The 20,944-nt window shown below is 38.3% G+C and overlaps 1 protein-coding gene across 1 annotated transcript in view; it reads left to right on the top strand.

Moving 5' to 3' along the window:
• PLXDC2 (plexin domain containing 2) overlaps window positions 1–20,944 on the top strand; it is a 259,125-nt gene that overhangs the window by 190,980 nt on the left and 47,201 nt on the right. The window contains exons 7-9 of the mRNA XM_035893266.1: window positions 3,060–3,159; window positions 12,779–12,874; window positions 13,767–13,848. Coding sequence (XP_035749159.1) covers window positions 3,060–3,159; window positions 12,779–12,874; window positions 13,767–13,848 — 278 coding nt within the window. The remainder of the gene's footprint in view (window positions 1–3,059; window positions 3,160–12,778; window positions 12,875–13,766; window positions 13,849–20,944) is intronic.

Raw genomic sequence — 20,944 nt, 5'->3', positions numbered from 1 at the left:
ATTTTCAAGCTCTGAACCAAATTGTAATGAAAATAAATTTATAAAAACAAAACAAAACAACAAACAACTTGTGGCATTTGTATTGCAAGAACCCATCCCTCCTTCCTGGAAAAAAAGAAAAAAAAAAAAAAAAAGAGAGAGAAATTAGTTTGCCGTTAGCATAATTTCTGAGGGAAAGATGCAAATTGTTCAATTATTCACAAATTCAGAAAAAACATGTGATACAGGACTAGACTTAAAATTAAGGAGGCTTATTCAAAGAGACCTGAGTGCAACTTCTCCTGGTTTGTACTCACATGTAAAAATGAGTATAATTCTTTTCATGTGTCAGACACAATTTGTGCCTTGAGCTACCAAATTTGCCAGGATATCTTTTGGTCACACACCTACTCATAATTCCAATTCCAACTACATTTTGTGCCAATAGAACTCTGAGTTTTTTCTTCATCTGCTGTGTTTCCTCTCTAACTTGGAAGAGTCATTGCATCCTTCTCATCAGTGCTTTTTCTAACTTGATTTTCAACAGCTTCTCTAGAGTATCCTCCTCAAAATCTTTTAAGACAGTTTTTTCAATAGTTAATATAAGCTTTTCTCTGTGGTATTCTGAGACTGTGAATAATTCCCTTATTTTGTTTGTACTTTCATGTGGCAGAAAGTTTATAGACTTATTTCTGAACTCAGTGAGTCTTTTATTTTGAAGACTTTGAAAATCTGGCTTTCAGCCTTCTTATGTCATATTCTCCAATAACTGCATCAGAGCTAAGCTGATATAAGCCAAATTTAATTTGATGTATTACTAGCGGTATTTCCAAACCACTTTTTCACATTGGTTCATCATCATTCCTTTTTTTATACCAAAGCAGATCATGTATGCAAGAACCCCTCAATAAACTGGCCAAACCAGTCACTAAATCAAGTGAAAGAAATGGAAATTTATGACACACTTTCATTCTCCAGAGCTCACTTTTTCTGTTAATATTCTCAAATTTACCTTTGCCTAGACTGATACCAGTGTAATCAGGAAAAAGCACAGCTAAACAATATTTTGGGAACAAGGAGAATTACTGATGCTCAACTCAAATATGAGAAGTCATGCCATTAACTGTCATGTAGACGATACTGAATCCTCATTCACTGGATGCGTAACCAGCTTTTTACTTTGGCATTTTTCTGCTATGTGAAAAACGCTGGACAGCAATATAATTTTGGCAGTTTTACACAGGTAAAGCCAGAGCAGACTATTAGATTAGCTGAGCTAGCACCTTGTGTCTCAGTTTCCTACACTTGATCCAGTTTCATCTATCTTCAGCCCAGTAATTTCTGGTTAACTGAAGGCCAACTTTGAAAAATAAGATATCCAGCCGTGATTTGAAAGCAGCAATGGGTAGAGAATCATAATTTCCCTTGGTAGTTTATCCCAGTGGTTAATAACATTCAATCACAGAAACGTGCCTTATTCTACTTTGGAGGCATCTGTCTGCAGCTTCCAGCTTCTGGTTATATCTTTCTGTGCTAGATGAAAAAACTCTTTAGCCCCTGAGTAATTTCCCCCCGTGGCAGTACTTGTTTGTGGTAATTCAGCCAGCTTTCCATTCTCCCTTTGAGAAGCCAAATAGATAGAGCTCTTTAACTCCTCTGTTAATGGCATCTGAGAACTGCAAAAGTGTTCAAAATATTTTTATTACTTTTTTAATCTTCCTTCTCTTAAGTTTTCAGTATCTTTTAAAGAAATAGATCCTCCCAAAGTTTATGTAACATTCCAGTAATGATCTAATGTGCAGGTAAAAGTTAGATGGCCACCTCGCTCCTAGGCTATATTCCACTGTTTCTGTAACCAAATATTACATCAGTTAAGTTTTCTTATTGCAATGTCCCTTCTGACAGCTGGAGTTTTTCATTCACTACAATACTGAGATTCTTTCCAGAACTGCTGCTTTCTAGAGCATGGTCCTCAAACCTCTACCTCGCAGTCTTGTTCTCTGAATTATAACTTTGCGATTTTTGCAATGTCTAATTTTTCTAATTGATCCTGGCATTTCATTATTTTTACTCTGCCAGTGTAATCTGCAGAACTGCTAGGCAGTAAATTTATGTTTCCTTCACAATTTTTGATAAAACTTTTGAATACTAGGTCTGATGTCTGGAGAAGGAAGATATACTGTAAAGACACACTGTCAATCTGAGCTGCTTCTTTAATGATGGCTGCTGTTTGTGATCAATCAGTCTAGTGAACTGTATTAATATTGTATGAATGGTACATGTCACTAAGACAAACACCTTACAAAATTCTAAAGCTATTACATCTATACACGTATCAGCCAAAGCTGCAATCTTGCCCAAACAATGAAATCAAACTTGACACCTATTTTCATACAACCATGTTGTCCAGCAGCAGTAGCTCTGTTATGTAAATCTGGGCTGTTCTATGGCTATATAAGTCTCTTTATTTCTTCCTCCAGATATTGGCAAGCGAGCACCTGGCATTTTCCACGTTTTCCATGACATTGGTAATTTCCCTGCTATGTCAAGGCATATTAAACATAAATATCATTGGGCCAGAGCTCTCTTCAGATAGCTCTTCAGTTTTCAGTGCAAGTTAACTGAGTCATAATCTTTTAAAATGTTCATCCCCATAATCTTTTAAAATGTTCATCCCAAGCTGAACTTTCAGTTTGTGTGTTCAATAGTGGACAAGAGGTATTGCCTCCTCCTTCTTGTCTGATACCAGCACATCATCCCACTTCATCTTCAAGAGGGAGACATAACTTACTGAAAATTGCTGCCCTTTTCTGTGTCACCATGAACAATTGTTCCACCTCTAAGTGTTGATGTGAATATTGTTATAAAAGAAGCAAAGAAAACTAGGATAAAATAAAAATTAAAACAAGTAATTTCAATCTTCAATAAATCCTTAGTCATATCATGCTGTATTGTGTAAAATATTTACTTAGGGCTTTTAATTTACACTAATTAAATATTCATTATGGCAGTGTTGTTATTTTTAGTCTGGATTTTTTTTCTTCAATATTTCATGCATATCTTTCTGTTTTGTCTTCCAGATTCCTGTCGCTGTGACACAGATAAGTTCAACCAACCACCCAGTGAAAGTGGGACTCTCAGATGCATTTGTGGTCGTGCACAGGATCCAGCAAATTCCCAGTATGTAGTATTGTAGTGGTTTGGAGGCTGAGAAACAAGTATAAGCTGATTCCATCAAGGATGATTAGCTGCACAACAAATCACTTAGCTAATTTCAGCTTGTTAATTCAAGTGTAATTTTATTTGCCTGATAATTCCCAATGTGGCTTTCTTTGTCATTGTTTTTTTTTTTTTTCTGAGCTGATAAATTAAGTAAATAAAACTAAATGGCCAACCAAATAATGTAAAATTAAACTGTCAACCAGCACAATTTGGTATTCCATAAGATACTTTATCTGGAATACATCTCCGTATCCATAGTAGGGAAGAAGCAACCTGTTCAGAAAAATCGTCTGTATCCAAAAGGAGAAAAAATATCCAGGCTGGTAGTTCTTGATACGTTACATTCTGAACTTCATACATATATTTTAGCAAGAGAAAAGAAGAGGAGGTGTGGTTATTAAATAACATCTTGGGCTCACATAGTCGTGGCAACAGTAATGCAGGTAACATTTGATTTTCTCTGACATTAATTATACTTTGTGTGGCTCAAGCGAAAATAAATAATAGGAAATCAAGTGTGATTTCCTTGGTGCTTTGTTTTAACATACTGTGTGCAGAACTCTTGGGGGTTTTTTTAGCCATTAGAGAGTATGCTCGCTTTCCAAGTGTGCTGGTTTACTTCCACATTTGGAGCAAATTTACTAGGTTTAATTTTTGGTGATCCTCTAATAGCAGGGTGTAGATGGAAGGAGCTGCACATGAAGCAGCCTCCTAGGATGGAATCCAGGCATATTCTCCTAAAGTAAACCTTGACAGAGGTGTGGCGCAGATAAAGCTCATAAGGACTGACCTGGCCCATCTTTAAAGCAGTCTGAAGATGGACACTGAAGTTGCACATACTATTGCCTCTCAGCTCATCCTATTCCCTCATTGCATTTAAACAGTTTTTGATATGAGGGAGCATGAATCCTACGTCTTGTATGTTCTGCCATGGGGAAGATGGAAAATGTCAGTAACCATCTGTTGCTTGTTGTGAACTCAGAGTAGTGTGAAGTGGGTTGGCATGCCCAGATTTCCTTAAGAGATCAGGTCTTGGAATAAATTTGCTTCTGGAGTATGATAGACAGTTGTGATGTGCCTGTGGTTGCATGGATTGCTTTTCAGTGCTTAGGAACAAACGATTCTAGGCAACCAATTTTAGCAATTTGAGTGATGTTTGTAAGTGAATGACCTGAACATTCTGTGAGTCTTCAGCTTGTAAGAGCTCCTAAAATGGATTCAGGTGGAAATTGGGTTGATTGATTTGTGCAAATGGTTTATGAGAATAGTCACACAGAAATTCAATGCAAGAGATGCAAGTAGTATGCGGGTCTTTTTGGCATCAGGCTTCCATCATCAAACACTAAAGGACTTATTTTACATTTACGTATTTTGTATGTAAAATATATGGTATATGTGAGTCTTTATTCTAGCTTGAATGTTTCTTTCTGTAGAAATATTTCAGACATGCACCTTATTTTACTACTGCTACATGATGTTGGGTTTGATGAATACAGTTACTAGTCTTGAAAGTTTGCAGTATTTCTGTAAACCTTTTTGTCACATGACACTTTCTGCTAAGTGAAGTGACTATAATTACCAGAAAATTTGTCTAGCGTTTCATCTTAAACTTACTCTGTTCATTAAGTTACATTAAGGAATGGCAGATAAGAATAATAGAATCTGGGTTAAAAGTCTAAAACATGCCACTACAGCAACAATTTTGATAGCATTATTTCTCTATTACTGCGTGTAATGCACTGCTTTTCTCCTTAATGACTGGTTCTGTGCATGGTGGTAATTCACTATTATTTTTGCTAGTTTGCAGCATACACTAGAGCTAGTATTAATCAAGGGAACCATCAGTTCACAGTAGATTTTCCTGAAGCCAAATTGTGCTTTCAATGAAACAGGTTTATTTTAGTATGTACGGGCAACATAATAGCACCCTGACAGAACTGGTAAATAATGTTGGCCCATGGAGAGCCAGTGTCAGATGCTCTTAAAATATGCATGTGCTTACATTCTTGTTTTTCAGAAGTGCTAAATCAACCATGGCTCTAGTCAATTACTGAAAAAGTGATATGACAGAATTGTTGGTTTACTTTATTTGTTAGCTCCTTAAGACAATGAAAGAATATAAATTGCTGTTTGTTTGTCCCAAAAGAAGGCAAAGATAGTTATTAGTTCTTGCTTAATACTTTAGCAAAGACTTTTTCCATCAAGACAACCCAGTTTCCCTTTACGTTCATGGCTAGTTAAAAAAAAAAAAAAACCAAACCAAACCCCTCCTCCCCCCAAACCCTAAATCAAACAAAAAAACCCTCAACTCTACTGCTTCATGTTTGAGTTTTGTCAGTTATTTTGGTATACATCTTGCATTTCAAAAGGAAAGAAACATTAAGTGCAACACAAGCCTATGTGAACAAAAATATCCTCTCCATTTTCAAAACTGCTGAATGTCTTTGGTGCACTCTGTATGCTCAGTGGTCTAAAATTTCAGTATAATAGTCCTAGTTTTACTGAAGTAATTTTGCAAGATTTAGAACCAACCATTTATCAGATGTTTTCAGACATGCTGTCCAAAACATTAGTAATAACTTTTTTAATACTTCTGAAAGGTGAGTTCTAAAGCCAGGCAAACCTATTTCATTCTGTGGAGAGAGAAAGATGCTTTTTGATCAGCCATTTCATTTCAAAAGTGCATTTTAATGAGTGCTGAAAAGGATCCTCTTGAAGAGCCAAGAGCAAAAAGAAAGGATTTTCTGAACTTTTTGAAATGGAGGACCTTGAGCATTTCCTACCTATTTTTGTTAATATACTCCTACATATAAAGGCTTTGCGGTAGTATCCCTTTTATCTGTCCCTAAAAGAATATACGTACCTACACTTTTTCACCTTATCTTTTAAGAGTTAAAGCACGAGATGGGAGATTGGCAGATGGCTTTCTGCATGTTTTCTATGTTTGATTTTTTTTTCTTGCTCTGCTACTGATGTTTATATAGAGACAATATCTTTATTTTCAAGCTTATATGTGGTACTATTGATGCATACTGGCCACTATTTTATATTTTTTTACATACATGTAATCGATACATATACCTGTATATACCCTAGATGTGCTTTGGAATGAATGGTAATGTGTGAAGGGAAGTAAATTTTTGCTTGACACCAAGGTTAACAAGAAAAGCCCTTAATTCTGAGATTTATATGGCAGCAAAATAGCTAATTAAGTCCATCAATTAATTTCAGAGGAATAGTTTCTGCTTCTTCCAGGTAATTCAAGTGAAGTGAGCCAGGCTCTGGATCTCTGCTTCTGATTTGTCCGATAAGTTCGAGGGACCACCTTGATTTCTTCTTCATCAGACAGGCTGAACACTTGTACCTTTGCTTGTACTGCAAAGCTTGTACCTTAACAATTTTTCCTTTTGTAACAAAGACACTAAGAATGTTTAATGTATGTCTTCCAGTTAGGCAACACATTATTGGTGAAGACAAACCTAAGGGATAGCTTTACGTGTTCCTACAGCAAGTATTCTCTCCTCACTTTCCTTCAGCATCTTCACTGCATCAGGAACCGTGTCCCTGTCCCATTGCAACCACTTTCTTTTCACTGTTCCCTCTTATTTGTAGTTTTCTCTCAGCCATCCTTGGGATTCTGTTCTTGGTCCTTCTTTCAGTCACCTGCGGTGTCCTTTGCTCTCCTTTCTGCAGACTCCCAAGATCTCTCTCTGATTTAATGACCATCTTGCTTCCCCTACGTCTTTCCTTTCCTTCAGGGTTACTACATTTCCCTCCTTTGTTTCAGTGCTTTCTTCTCTTTTGTCTTTCAATTAGCTTTTTATTGTGCATGAAGAAGAAATGAAAAAGCATTTCCTGCAGCCACCATTTTATTTTATCAATGAAAAATCCTACCAGTGAGCTTGCCCAGACTGTACTTTGTTTCCCATGAGAGCATGAAATACACTGGTGAAATGAGAGAGTGCCAGATTCAGGGAGTCTACACAGTGAGTTACTAGTCTTGCACTTACAGATAATGGCAAGGTTTTTCTCCACGATGAGACATCTTTCTCCGTGATCATGGCCTTTACTTTATTATGTACAGCTCTTTTAGGAAATCCATACCTTGACAACCCAACATTTAATGACACTGAAATAACTCAACAGAACTGTGTACACAAATGAAATTGTAGCTGCACTATGTGCTAGTAATATTCCAGTTTCAGTGCAATTAGTGCCACTCAATATGTAGTGTAACTCAAGCATATAATTAAGTGACAACTCTGCATGTTATAACTGTTTGCTGAAGATACCTCTCCAGTTTGTTTACAGCAGTGAGGCCCCTGAAAGAACTTTAGCGTTACCTTCCTGAAGGGTAAAAGAAGACTAGCAGTTAATGTTGTGATATTTATTGTGCAGCACAATCTGGGAAATCGCAAAGTCTAATTTGCTGCTGTCTTGCTGGTAATGTTGTCATTTACCTCTGTGCAAAGTGGGCCCCAAAGCTATTGCTCTAAATTCACAGTATTTATTCTTGCTTTCCACTAGTGTAACTAATTCCACAGAGTGCCAGCTCCTCCAGCTCTGCGTGTTTGTCTGCTGGCCCAAAAGGGATTAGCCAGGCAGCTGGGTTCCTTGGCTCTACATATCCAATTCAGGAATAGTGAGGGAAAGTCACACTGCCAATCTTTGGTGGCATAACAGCACTTCAGGGACTGGTACGAGGTGATCAAAGTTTAAAATGTGCTCATTTTAGCCAAAGCCTTAACTAGCCATCGACCAATCTCAGAATTAGGCAGTTCAATGCCTGGTGGCTTAAGGGGATAAAGGATGTTTTTCACACCTAGATCCTGTACTGAGAGCAGCTCAGCTGGCATGCGGAGTTGGGGCAAAACTGAAAAGACATTAAGAGTTTCAAAGTAAAAGATGTGTGATAGGCACATAGACTTGGTGTAGAACGGTTTTGTCTATATTGTTCATAAAGCAGGTATTTTCAGAGCCTACTTCACTGGTTTGCTTATTCAAGGATTATATGTCCTAGAAGTGCAGCTTCCAGGTTTTAAAGGATTTTTTAGTAAGTTTTAGGAGAATGATAAAATTAATACAATTAGGAAATCTGAGTTTTGATCTAAATTCAGATGTGTATCTAATAGTCCATGACCCAGAGCAGTTGTGGTGATGGTTTGATTATAGGCATGTTTGATCCCAGTGTCAGTGCCTCGAGAATTAATTAGTATCAGTAAGTTTAGCAATATGAAGCTGTTAAAAACAAAGAACAAAGACTGCTCTGACATTCTGATTCCCTTACCTTTTGTGGTGATGACAATCAGACATACCAGGCTGGCAAAAGAGATATTTGCATGAAGATTTTATTCAGCCAGTGGTGCTAAACAAAGTCCTTATCGAGCAAAACCAGTGGCTGTATGGTACAGCAGCTGTGCTCCACCCATCTGTATCCCTTAAATTTTTCAGAAATTGCTTGCAGTGTAAGCTGGATATGTTTCATAAATTGTTTGCTTCAAATTGACTTCTTCATAATCAAATGCTCTCTCTTACCATTTGTGTTTTCTCTATCAGCTAGACTTAAAAATGAAAGTGCAGCTGCATGAATACATATGGCCTTGTTTAGCAGTTTTTGCTGGGTATATGGCCAATCTCAATTCCCTAGAAATCTTTCACTGACAAAGATTTTTATTTGTGTGAACATATAATTTAAAAAATCAGACTGACTTCTCCAGTATTTTCACTTTTCACTGGGTTGCAGGTTTTAGCTGAGGAATGCTATATGAGGAAAAGTGATTATGTGATGGAAAAGTACTAGAGAAATCATGCATCTGTTGGACACCTATTTAGGTTTATTACAAGCTACTGACCCTTCAGGTGTGTTAGGAAGCCATTTGTGCTCTTCTGGCACCACTCCATCTCTAGAGCACTCTCCCTATTATTACATTTAGGGAGCTCTGGAAATTTTGTTTTATAGAATATTTATATGCCATTATTTAGCTTAAAACTACTGTGATAAAACTACACAGAAATGTTTGTTGCGCCAGAATCTTGCACATCTATAATTTACCAGTCCATTGCTTAATCCCTTGAAAGGATTCTTTCAATTGGCCTTCTGACCCACCACGTTATCTCTCTAGGTCACTGAGGAATGTACTTACCTCAAGTAAGTACTGGTGTTTTCTTCAGCTTTTTCTACTGGGACTCTACCTTTGGCCTTGTGTTCAAAGATAGCACAGTACATGCCACAGAAACAAACCAAAGAACAATTTGGACCATGCTGTAAATTAAACCAAATGTAAAAAAAAAAAGACACTGTTACTGAGAAAAGAAATGATAATTTATATAATTCAGTTAAAAATGGTGTTTGATATACTCAGACCTACAGAAAAGTAAAATATTTTCACGACTAAGAGGAGAATATATACATATTTTCTGAAATTCGGAACCAGTAATGGTACTTCAAAAGTACATACGCATGAAAAAAGTCCTTTTCCTTTTCTCCCTTCTCTGTAATCCCTCTTTTCAGTAAAATACCTGCACATGATGCTTAAATTTTTGGCTGTTACTATATCAAATTATTTCACTGGTTCTTGACAAGTTAAGTTGTATACTGAAGCACACAGGTTCATAAGCTCTTTGTGATTCTGCACTTGCACTTGTTTGTAAAAGAGCTAAATAGACAGCAGAAGTCAAAGAAGAACAAGTTCCACCTGAATGAAAGGCAGTGTGTGTCTTGGGTTGGAGCAGGACTGTGTGTGAAGAGGTTGAGGGGAAAAGTGTCAGGGAGAATATTCATTTTTCTGTTTATCCTGTTGAGTTTAGCTTTTCTACCCTGTTTCATTATGGCGATACAGGCTCAGAATTCTAAATAGGGATGGAAAAGTGCATTCTGAGGAGCTAAGCATGGAGTGTTTCAAGTCATACTTTCCAAAGAATCTACACCTGCATTTTTTTACAACTTGGCAATGCAGATAAATTTGAACGCTCCTGTTTCCAACCACCTGCCTGCAAGTATATACAAAGCTGTTAGAAGGTGTCTATGCAAACACCTCTCTGTGCTTAGGCTTCTTACAGTAGATAGATCCCTTATATGCAAACTCACCACCTGCATTGGCACAGTCTTCCTCCTAAAGATCAAACCTGAGCCTACCAGGAAGTGGGATTTAATGGGATCAAGAGTCATACTGAACTATGCGTGATTAGAAATGCTTTTTTTTGATAACAAACATGCTTCTCTTAAAATCAGTGGTTTTTAGAAATTTTAGGCACTGGGTGAGGTAAAAGTGCCTGTGACCTGAGTCACTGATTCTAACTGGATTTTTGGAAAGCCAGAAGCTCCTTGTTTCTTGTAAGCCCTGTGAGGAGTCTGTTAGGAAAGGGTCAAAGTGAACAGGATTATAGCATGCCACTCTGTACCACTACTGATGAGATGAAATGGAGTTAAATTAAAAGTGCCAGCACCCACCATTTTAATATATGTATTCATTTGCTTATTTTGTTTTGGACAGAAGGATAAAGATTTCCATGGAAACAAATGACAGCCTTCAGCATTGATAGGAATTCATTTCAAACACGTTTCCTGATCACTCTGATTTGGCAGGTGCTTTTATGGGGCTTACCATCCTGGGAGCATAAACCTCCCACTGCTGGCAAGAGATTTCCCTACCCTAGCGCAGGATTAGTTTTGTCTTTAAAACACTTTCTGTCCAGTGGGTTAGAAGTACATGGCTAAGGCATTTATTGGTCTAAATGTTTGGCACATCCCTGTATCTGTTTTCTAACTAGTCAGAATGACTTTGCAGGTAAAACATAAAACTAGCTCAATTATAGGTGCATTTCATACCAAAAGAGAAATCAGGAGGGGTGAAACCATAGCAAAGTCAGCTCCAAATAAATGGCAAGAGGAAGGAACTGCTTGGCATAGGTATTGATTTGGAGCTGAATAGAAATATTATTGTCTGAAAGCGAGGCACTGCCTACCTGTGCCTGGGAGCTTATGCAGTGAGGGCAGAGAAGCTGCTTCACCTGCAGCGACCCTGGCTGATGCAGGAGAGAGTTGTCCCACCCAGCACAGCCCTGCTTCTGCCTCCCCATCCCTCCTCAGAGATTCCTCTGTTTATTCAAGATGACACCAACATCTTGATGGTTATTTTCTGTGTGGTGTAAGGGGGTTCACACACTTGTGCTTTTCGAGGTTGGCCATTTCTCTTTTCTTAGATAGGCTCTTGCACTTGAGCCAAGAGGCACCTTAGCCACAAGGACGCCTTAGTGCATTTTCTCTATTCCCTTAAAAATTAGTGTTTATTGCTTGATTGATTTCAGTTGAGGTTCCATTTTCTGTCTGAAAAATGCCCACAACATCCCTCCTAACAAGGGATTGCGAAAAACACTTCGGATTTGGTGCTATGTGATTGCTTAACAGCTGAGAGCCTATGGGAGCCCACTTCAAGCTGCAGAAACACAGCTTTTATACCAAGCAACAAGGTGTGCCCTAATCCATACAGGGCTGGCTACACAGAAGACCACTTAAAATTGAGTTTGTGGCTGTCTGCAATTCCTTTTCTTCTGTTGCATGTAGACTCAGACCAGTCATTGACCAGAGTAACCTGTTAATCCTTTCTATGTAATCCTTTATTCCTCTCTGGCATAATTCCACAGGGTCAGTGATTGCATTTAGCATTGATTTCAATTAGTTTAGCAGACCTTTGAAAGGGACATAAATTTGAATCCAGCACACCAAGAAATCATCGTTATTGTGTCAGATTGGTGGTATAGGCTGTGCTTTTAATTTGCAAAGGTAAAAGCTCACCAGTCTGTATTGCAGCCATGCACTTAAAATCTGGAATATTCAGAATACATGATAGGATATTGATCTGGAAAATAACAATTATGTGATTTTTTTTCTCGCTTCTGTTTGGGTCTTACAGTCATCTATGTGTTCAAAGCCCGTAAGAACAGTGCATTGACTGTATTGAATTTCTGCCTTGAGAAACTGAGGTGCGGTCAGCTTGTGTAAAGATTATGCATAACATTGGCTGTTTAGGAAGACTTGTCTTGTCTTCTTTAATATCATGTTATAATATGAAAAAACGTTCTTCTGCATTTAGATGTGAACTAGCTTGTTGCTAACAAATTTGATTAAGCAATGAAATCAGTTTTGTTTGCACATCTTGACAAGAACTGACAAAGTGAACATATAAAGCATTTCTCTCAAGTCTGTAAGCTGAGAAATGTCTTGGGAAAGCAAACATCTGACATATACCCTAAAATGTTTGACAGTATACTCTCCAGAATTTCTGCCTAAATGAATGACTAAGATGCTCGAGAGCACACTCAGCATTTTCATAATCCTTTACCGGGAATCGGTACCTATTCTGTCAGCTCTGATGGTTTCTCAAGTGAAAAATTCTCTGTCTATACCTTTTACATGGTCCTTCATAGTGTCTAAAGTTAAAAATATATTCTTGGGGAAAACTGGTGTCATGTGTGCACCTAAGGAACAGTGAGCAATCATTACATCCACTATTTTTCACAATCTACAGACTGCAAAATAGTAAAGTGTGAAAATGTTTTTATTTTTCTTTCCTGGTAGATGTCCGTAGAAGAACAATTTATGAGTACCACAGGGTGGAGCTACAGATGTCAAAGATTACCAATCTCTCAGCTGTTGAAATGATACCTCTTCCAAGTAAGTAAAACATAGCATGGGCAGAGCCAGATCTGGGAAGGACCACCCCTTTCCGCTCCCAGCAATACATACACAATTAAAAATATGCTGGTTTATCTGTGGATTTGGAATCATGGACAGATTCATTTATCCCCTCTCAGATTTATTCCCAGATGAGTGATGCATCATCCACTGCATCCTCATGTATCTCAAGTTTGTTTATAGGTATACGGCTCCCGGTAGTTTTTGAATGAAATCTGTGCCAAATCATTTTTTTCAGAAGAATGATTATATTTCCTTTAAATTTGTTTCCTCAAGAAAAAATGAACAGTTTTCATGCTTGCAAGGCAAACACAAATTCTTCTGTGTACTGTGCATCATGTTGGAAAGGAATATCCCCAAATACATTTTGCAGTTCATCTGCCTGTTTTGTCCAAGGTAAAACTACATTGTTTAGAAATTTCTGCATTTAAACTGCCAGCTGTACTACTGTGAAAGAACCAGAAATGGCTTTTTTTCTTTTTTCTAGTCCAGTTATAGTTCTTGCACACTTTCCTGTCAGTCTTACTATCTGCTTGTTTCTAAATATTAGCAACACCAAGGAACACTGGAGCCAGGGAAGGAAGAGATTTAAGATAAACATTTAGCAATGAAGCTGAATGAACAGTTGTGGAAGTGAAAATACATTTACAAATGGAATACAAGTGGAATCCTACAGATAAAATGTACCTCTGTGCATTCAGTTGTGCAATGCATTGTAATGGGATGGTTTTAGCATCTGTCTTTGGACATGTGTGAACCTCTTGAGTGCCTAAGTATATATTATCAGAAGATGTATCCTTCTTTTGTGCTTTTTATGAGAATTATTTGTGAGACTAAAGTAACAATTTGTGTTTGTTTTTCTATGTCCCAGCTTGTCTCCAGTTTACCAGCTGTGGTCCCTGTGTCACTGCCCAGATTGGTTTCAACTGCAGCTGGTGCAGTAAACTCCAAAGGTAAGGAAAAGGATTTTTCTTTTTTTTGCATGGGTATGCAGCTTGTGCTCAAGAGATATCAAAAAACATTGCCCGTAAATTATTCATCACAAAGGGTTGTTATATTTAGGTCTTACATACATGTGCATTCACAAGAACATACACTTCAGATGCAATCACGAGCAACATGTCATTGCCCCATTTCACTTCAGCAAAGATATTAGGCAAGAATGGTCAAAACAGTTGTTTTGGGTCTTAAGCCCTTGTTCCTATTTCCTTAACCCTACTTTAAAATGCTTTTGAAGGAGAACAAGAAGTAGAAATCATAATAAAATTCATATTTTCTCCCTATATCCCTGGCTTCATCAAAAATAATTCGACCACGTGGAATGTGGGGTAGTAATGTAACTATAAAGACCTAGTTGTTCTCTTAACAGTAGGGAGACAGACACATCCAAAGACTCAGAGTCTTTTCTCTTTTCACCTCTCATTATACTCAGTGGGTACGTTGGGTCTCCTCAGCCTTTCACTGCCCCATTGCCGAGGACAGTCAAGTCAGTAGCAGGAGCGATTTAGACTCTGAAGCAACATGAGCACAGACAGCAAAATGGGAACTCTGCAGCTGTAGCTTTTCCAAAAAGTTCTCTAGTCGCTGACCTTCATTGACCTTCATAGAAAGAATTTATTTAGCACCAGTTCTCTGACACAAAATGCAGTATCACAATGGTTATTTATTGTTGCGGTGGTTTTCAACCCTGGTGATTAGGTTCAGAAACATTATGTATAAAATGGATGCATAATGAAAGGAGAAAATTCTACTAGCAGTCTAAAACTGTGTAATATTCTGATATCTTGCTGAAGAACTGATAAAGAGCTGATGAACATAGTACAGAATTAGGAACTTCAGGTCACTTTTATTATGTCTTCTTAAGCTTCTACTGCCTTAGTGAGTCATTTGAGAAGTCACTCTGCTGTGAGTTTGTCTTGCAAAAAACTCTTGAGTGGAATTAGAGCTAAATTAAATCATTTCACTGAAAACATATCAAACATCTTTAGGAGTAAGGATACTTGTAGAAAACTGTTCCAAGCGAGCATGAAGAGATCTTGCTTGCTTTAGCCAATTTCTTGCTTTCAAGCATTGCTTGACTCTACTTCCATTAATAAATGTTGTAGCCGTTGTGAATCTGTTGGCTTTGGTTTGAGCAAGGTCTGTTGCTTTGTGGCCAGCGTTCTGATTTCTCTTTGGATAAACTTAATTCTAGAAGGTAAGATCTGAAGAGATGGTAAAGTTCAGACCGCTTATGAAGAACAGGCAAACCTTAAGATTCTTTGTTTTGCTCTGTCGTTTCTGAAGAACTGAGTTTCCTGAGTTCTAGAGTTGCTGGAAAATCTGTTTTACTCACTGAGGCACACATTCACTGTGGAGAACTAAAAGGGTTTTACCCTTCACCTTTAGAAGGAAGCAAGGCAAGGGCTGTAGTTGCACTGTGTTCCTTTCCACGTATTTAGTTGAATATGTGGCTGCCTCTTCATGACTGGCAAGGTGTAATTTACTGCTGAAAAATATACAGTCTCAACACACCTATTTCTATTCAATTAAAGTTTGCATGAGAAAAAAATCTTACTTTTCATTTTGCCTGCGAAGATCACACTGCAATCGAAGATTAACCTACTGTGAGGGAGTCCTGCGCTGTTTCCCAAAAGCAGCTGGCTCCACGCTGCAGCACAGTTGTGCCTCTGACAAGCTGCCGCAGATAGGCTGCATGGTTTTATTGCTGTTAATTAGCCCATTATTGACAGCAGCGAGACTGTCATTTGATGCAGGCTGTGTTTGGACATTGACTAGCAGCAAAAGCAGGAGCTGGAGTTGATTCCTTAAAAAAAGGATGGATCCAGAAAAGCAAACTAAGGTTATGCTTTTACATGGGAATTTCAGTACTTTAAGAACAGTCATGCCATCCAATTTCAATCTGTAAAGATGAGTGATATTCAGCCAGGTTTAAGCAAATGGAAAATTGTGTATAGAGTCATAAAATAGTTCTGAATGGAAGGATCCACTAGAAGTCATCTAGTCTAACCTCCCGCTCAAAACAAGGCCAGCCGTGAGATCAGACCAGTTTGCTCATGACTTTGTTCAGCTGGATGTTGAAAACCTCTAAGGCTATGGTCCAGGCCCCTGAACATCTTAATTTTATGCTAGATTTTACACCTTATTTTTTGAATTGTTATTTCCCCCAGAAGCATGACTTTGGTTATGATATCTGCGTCAGGCCCCATTGTCTTGCTTGGCTGCTCTCCTCCAGCTTCTGAAATGAGCAGTTTATTTCAACTTACTCAGTTCTACAGAGAAACAGATCTGAAATAATAAGTGGATATATATTTTGTGAAAAGAGGCAACTTGCTTTCCAAAATGTGATGACTGAGCATTTATTTAGCTAGGGTACATTACACTGCAGGATCGCTGTGATCAGGACTGATTCCTGTCTCAGCTTTGACAGTTTTCTGCTGCCTACCAGTTCTGGATACTCTTGCCTGCCTTCTAGTCCAGTGCCTCTCTTCTTGTACCTTGCTATTCCTCAGCACGTTTATTCATTTTAGAGAGATACAAAAAAAGCCTTATTCCATTCTCAGTGGAGATATCTGGATCACAGGAGAGTATGAATACTCAGAATCATTTATTTCAGTACTACATTGTGGGTTTGCGCCACTCAAAAATAAATTCTCTTTCTTAAAATGTTCTTTTTGCAAGTAATAAAGAAGCACTTGCTCAACAAGAAAACCTGACTGTCCTGGTTAAAACTCATAAAGGATGGAAAGTTGTGAGTTCTTTCATCACAGCGCTCCAGCTTTTCTGTGTGCCACTGCTCTTCAGTCACCAGCCTTGTAAATCAACCTAGACTTTTATCTCCTGTTGTGATATACATTGCTCTGCTGCAGCAGAATAAAATCTGCTTGGAAAAAGAAGGGCAAAGCAATACCTGAAGTATTAACTTAGACATTTCAGAAGTGCCTAGAGTACAAAGAAAATTAATATTTACAGTCCACTTTCAAATGAGCGCTCACAGGGGTTTTTGAAGTAAGCAGAAGCAGATGCTTAGGAGTAACGCCTGAGTGGTGTTTCTGGGTTGCAAAGCTGGCTGGACGCACTGGTCTGGGAGGTGAGAAACCAAAAGCTGTCTCTCTTGGCTATAGGCAAAGCCCAGGGTGGGGAAGGCAATTAGCCTTTGGTGCAAAAGCCTGAAGAAGGCTTTGAACTTGATAGTGATAGGCTTCCAGTGTGGCAGTAATCTACTGACTGATCTAGTGCTCCCGTTTCTGCAGCGGGGGAATGCCTGTTTGCTAGCAAGGAGACTGTTAGGGAGCAATGAGGGTCAGATACGGCTGTAACAGACAGTGATGTTCCTCCTGTGGAGCTGCAGTAGCACTTTGGTACTCTAAAGTGAGATCTCCCAGAGCAGACAGACTTCCATGTAGGTAACAAGCAAACACGTATCCAGCAGGAAAAAAAAAACTCTACCAATTCTACAACCCTTTTTTCTCAACAAGTTATGACCCCATTTAACCAGAGCAACATTACTACCAAGAACAGCATCTTGTATATTTTTTTCCTTGCATAAAATTTAAACCATATGTTGAATCATTCATACAACAAAGTACAGCTGTTGGTAAAACAAAGTTTATATAAAACCTGAAACTGTACAAGGAAAATTGACCAGCAGAGCCACTGCAGAATAACTGTACTCCCCCATGTGGGCAGTCTGTGTTGGAATGAAAATAACTCTGTTCTACGACAGTGGGTTGTTTCCTACCTGTAACTTCAGCCCAGCTGCTGTGCAAACTCTGCAGTCTTTGGAGGTTCTTCTTGTAGGTGATTCAGAGAAAAATCCTCTAACCCTGTCATTCTCTGCAAGCTTAAATCACAGTTTCCCTTTTCATAAGGGATCATCAAACTTTCCACCCTGAAATCCAATATGATGTATGTCATACAGTTTCATCATGACTAAAGCAAAGGCACATCATTTTCTTTTGACTTCAGCAGGTGGAGGATCCCCCCTAGGAGATGATTTCTTTTGAACTATGTATATTCCATAAGTGTTCTCTAAGTAAAACTGTTCCATAGGTAAGAGAGACTGCTTATAAATATGTAATCTAAGATGGTATCATAGCTTTCTCCTACAGAAGGATCTATGTCTATAAAATGCCAGAAACACTTAGCATGTGTCTCATAGTAGTCGCCTGTGGCTGAAACTTGGATTATTTGCTCTTCATTATCCCTGATTTCCTATCATGTAAAAACTGGGAGAATTCATTAATGTTAGATCTGTCTATATCATCTTTTCATGCTTCTGAAAATGTTTATATACTCTAGGCACTTAGTATAGCCTGCATGTTAGAGATGTCATTTTCTAGGAAAGTTTTTGGAAGCTTTAAGGCAACTCTGCCGTTATATTATAGGTTCAATTTGTACAACTTGTTTGCATTACTGAAATAGTGAATTCCCTTGGAAATATTTGAAGTTAATTGCCCAAGAAATAACTTGTTTTTATTAACTTTAAAAGAATTGGCACTGAAATAGGATGGAAACATGATGCTTAAATGATCAAGGAATTTTTAAAAGCCACCTTTATACAATGTTTTGAAAATCTTACATTCAGATTCTGTAGATTTTGATGGTTTTGTTTTGATGAACTTCGGGAAAGTCTCAGATTTCGGCAGTGAAGTGATACAGATATTTCAATGATTTCAGAAATAAGCAGGCAAAGAGCACACTCTTGCAATCTGTGCATGCTGTAGACTCAGGTTTTGAATGTGTCTCATGCTTCACTTCATTAACAGGATTAACACATTTCCCAATCCTTGCAACATCCCTCAGTTTTAGCATGGTACTATCATCCCAGTACTGGAGATAGGGAACTGGAGTACTGAAGAACTAAAGGCAAGAGCTGTAAAGAGTTTAGATGATAGTTTTATTCAGCTGTCGCTGTTGGTACCTATATTAAAATTTTAAATCCTCAAAACTGGCTGCCTTATGCCAAGGACACCCAAAAAGCCTAACGGCTAGATCCACAAGGGTGTTTTGCTGTCTGACTCACTTAGGTTTTCAAGGGAAGTTATGCAGAATAGCAGTACTAAAAGTACCTTTTCACCAAACTCTGAACTTAAGTATCTAAGACCAAAAAGGTCTCTAGGGCTCAGCAGAGAAGTCCGTGAGCCCCATGAAGCTCCTTTACTCATGCGTGACACTGCCCTTTACACAACAGTCTTACAATGATCAGAAAATCCCCTGAGGCACGGGAGGTAAGTGAACGTGGGTCCTTTGAACCCAGGTCACCCCTGAAGGGTAGCCCATTAGATGTCCAGGTGCTTAAGCCTAAGCCCTAAAAATCCTACCCCCTTGTGTGGCTCCAGCTCAGAGTCACTCCGCTACCCACAGGCAGTGGCTGCCTGGAGTCGCAGGGTCAGCTTATGCCACTGCTGTCCAGGGATCCCTGCTGGGGATTTTCCTGGGTCCGCAAGCAAAGAGAGATTCAGCTTTGGGAGTCCCAGTTCACAAAAAGATCTTGCTCATGGAAGTGCTTAAATGCGCTTTTATCCTTAGGAGTCTCTGTTTTCCAGACTATGCATTGAATAATCTGAAGTCATACCAGTTGATGGTATTGACCCATGGAGTGCAAACCCTCAGTTTGAAAAGCACCCTGGAACAGGCTGCACCAATTCCTATGTTGGACCTTCTGTGTGTAGTGATGAACCAGGACACTCCATGCATGCTAGGCAGAGTTATTCTGCCCACATGTGTGTGCACAGCTTCCAAAGCTTCTTGTACTGTTAAAACAATCCTGAGCTAAAAAGGTGAAAGAATCCCATTTGTGATACATTTCACTTCAATGCTTAATCCTGTATGCCAGCAACAGCACTAGTCATGTAAACCAAAAGGTTATGGCTGGTTTTTATGGAATATGTTCTGAGCAAAGTGAAAAATCAGAAATTAGTCTGGGAATAGTAGCAATAATATGATTTAAGTCTTGATACTTCTAATCTTTTATGATGATGATCACTGTTGCCAACTAAGCAGGTAATAAAGAAACAAGTTGCTTTGCGATCCATGCTGATTTGCTGGAAGTCAGGGAAGGGAAAATCTTAAGGCACTTGCAGTTCTTAAGAAAACATTTCACAGCTGAAATATGAAGTGACAGTTTTCCATGGTGCCCTTATGGTAATTGAGATAAAAAATAGTTACCTATTATTTGTCTTCTGAACTTCTGGGCAAGCTTGAAATGTCTTGTTTGTTTATTCTTCTTTCAGAAAGAAATGAAAATATGTTTAGTTAACTTTCAAATCCAAGTTTATGTCTGGAAATTTTTAATATCAGGAAGAGGAAAAGGGTTAGGTTTCTTGTTTGTCTGTTGTTCTGCATGTCCCACTTGAGAAGACCTATTTTAATAAAAACTGTGTTGAATCAAATATTGTAGTGTAAGTAACAGTCTTATGTGAGCTGAAATATTTATCAGCTGAGCAAAGCACCACCCATACAGAATTATAAAAAAAGCACAAAAATAAATATCATACAGTCTTATTACATAAACCCCCTGATTTACAAAAGAACATAATTAAATCCAAATAAGGAAGAGAGGGTCTTTCTCCACACACAGATTACTAGTTGGTTTCTATTTTTGCCTCATCTTTTACCTGATAGCTGCCACCATAACAGTGATTGTAGATTCCATTATGGAGCAGGGAAAGGCAATGGATGAGATCAGGACCAAAACTACTCATCAGATGAGAGTGCAGATACATTAACTTAATTGTACAGTGAATATATAGTGATCATCTCCTCTTGCAACATGCTTTGGTTTAAGACCTTCAGGTTATTTTACTAAAACTATGAAGGTCTTAAAAAAAACAAAACCAAAAGAGTCTTGAAAGCTAGAAGTTTTTAACTCAGATGTTATAAATACACTCCTCAAAAGCTCTGGAAGTTCTTACACAAAGAAAATACAATGAAGGCATAGAACTGAAATTACTGTTGGTTTGATGGGTGCGGTAACAAGCTTGGGCATTGCGGTGCAAGGTGGCAAACCACTTAGTACACTGCAAGGAACGGAGTTTTACCTTGTGA

Source organism: Egretta garzetta, unplaced genomic scaffold, assembly GCF_000687185.1.
Source record: "Egretta garzetta isolate BGI_Z169 unplaced genomic scaffold, ASM68718v1 scaffold434, whole genome shotgun sequence".
NCBI classification, from domain to species: Eukaryota; Metazoa; Chordata; class Aves; order Pelecaniformes; family Ardeidae; genus Egretta; species Egretta garzetta.
Note: the sequence above shows the minus strand (reverse complement) of the source record. Positions and strands in the feature narration are given on the sequence as shown.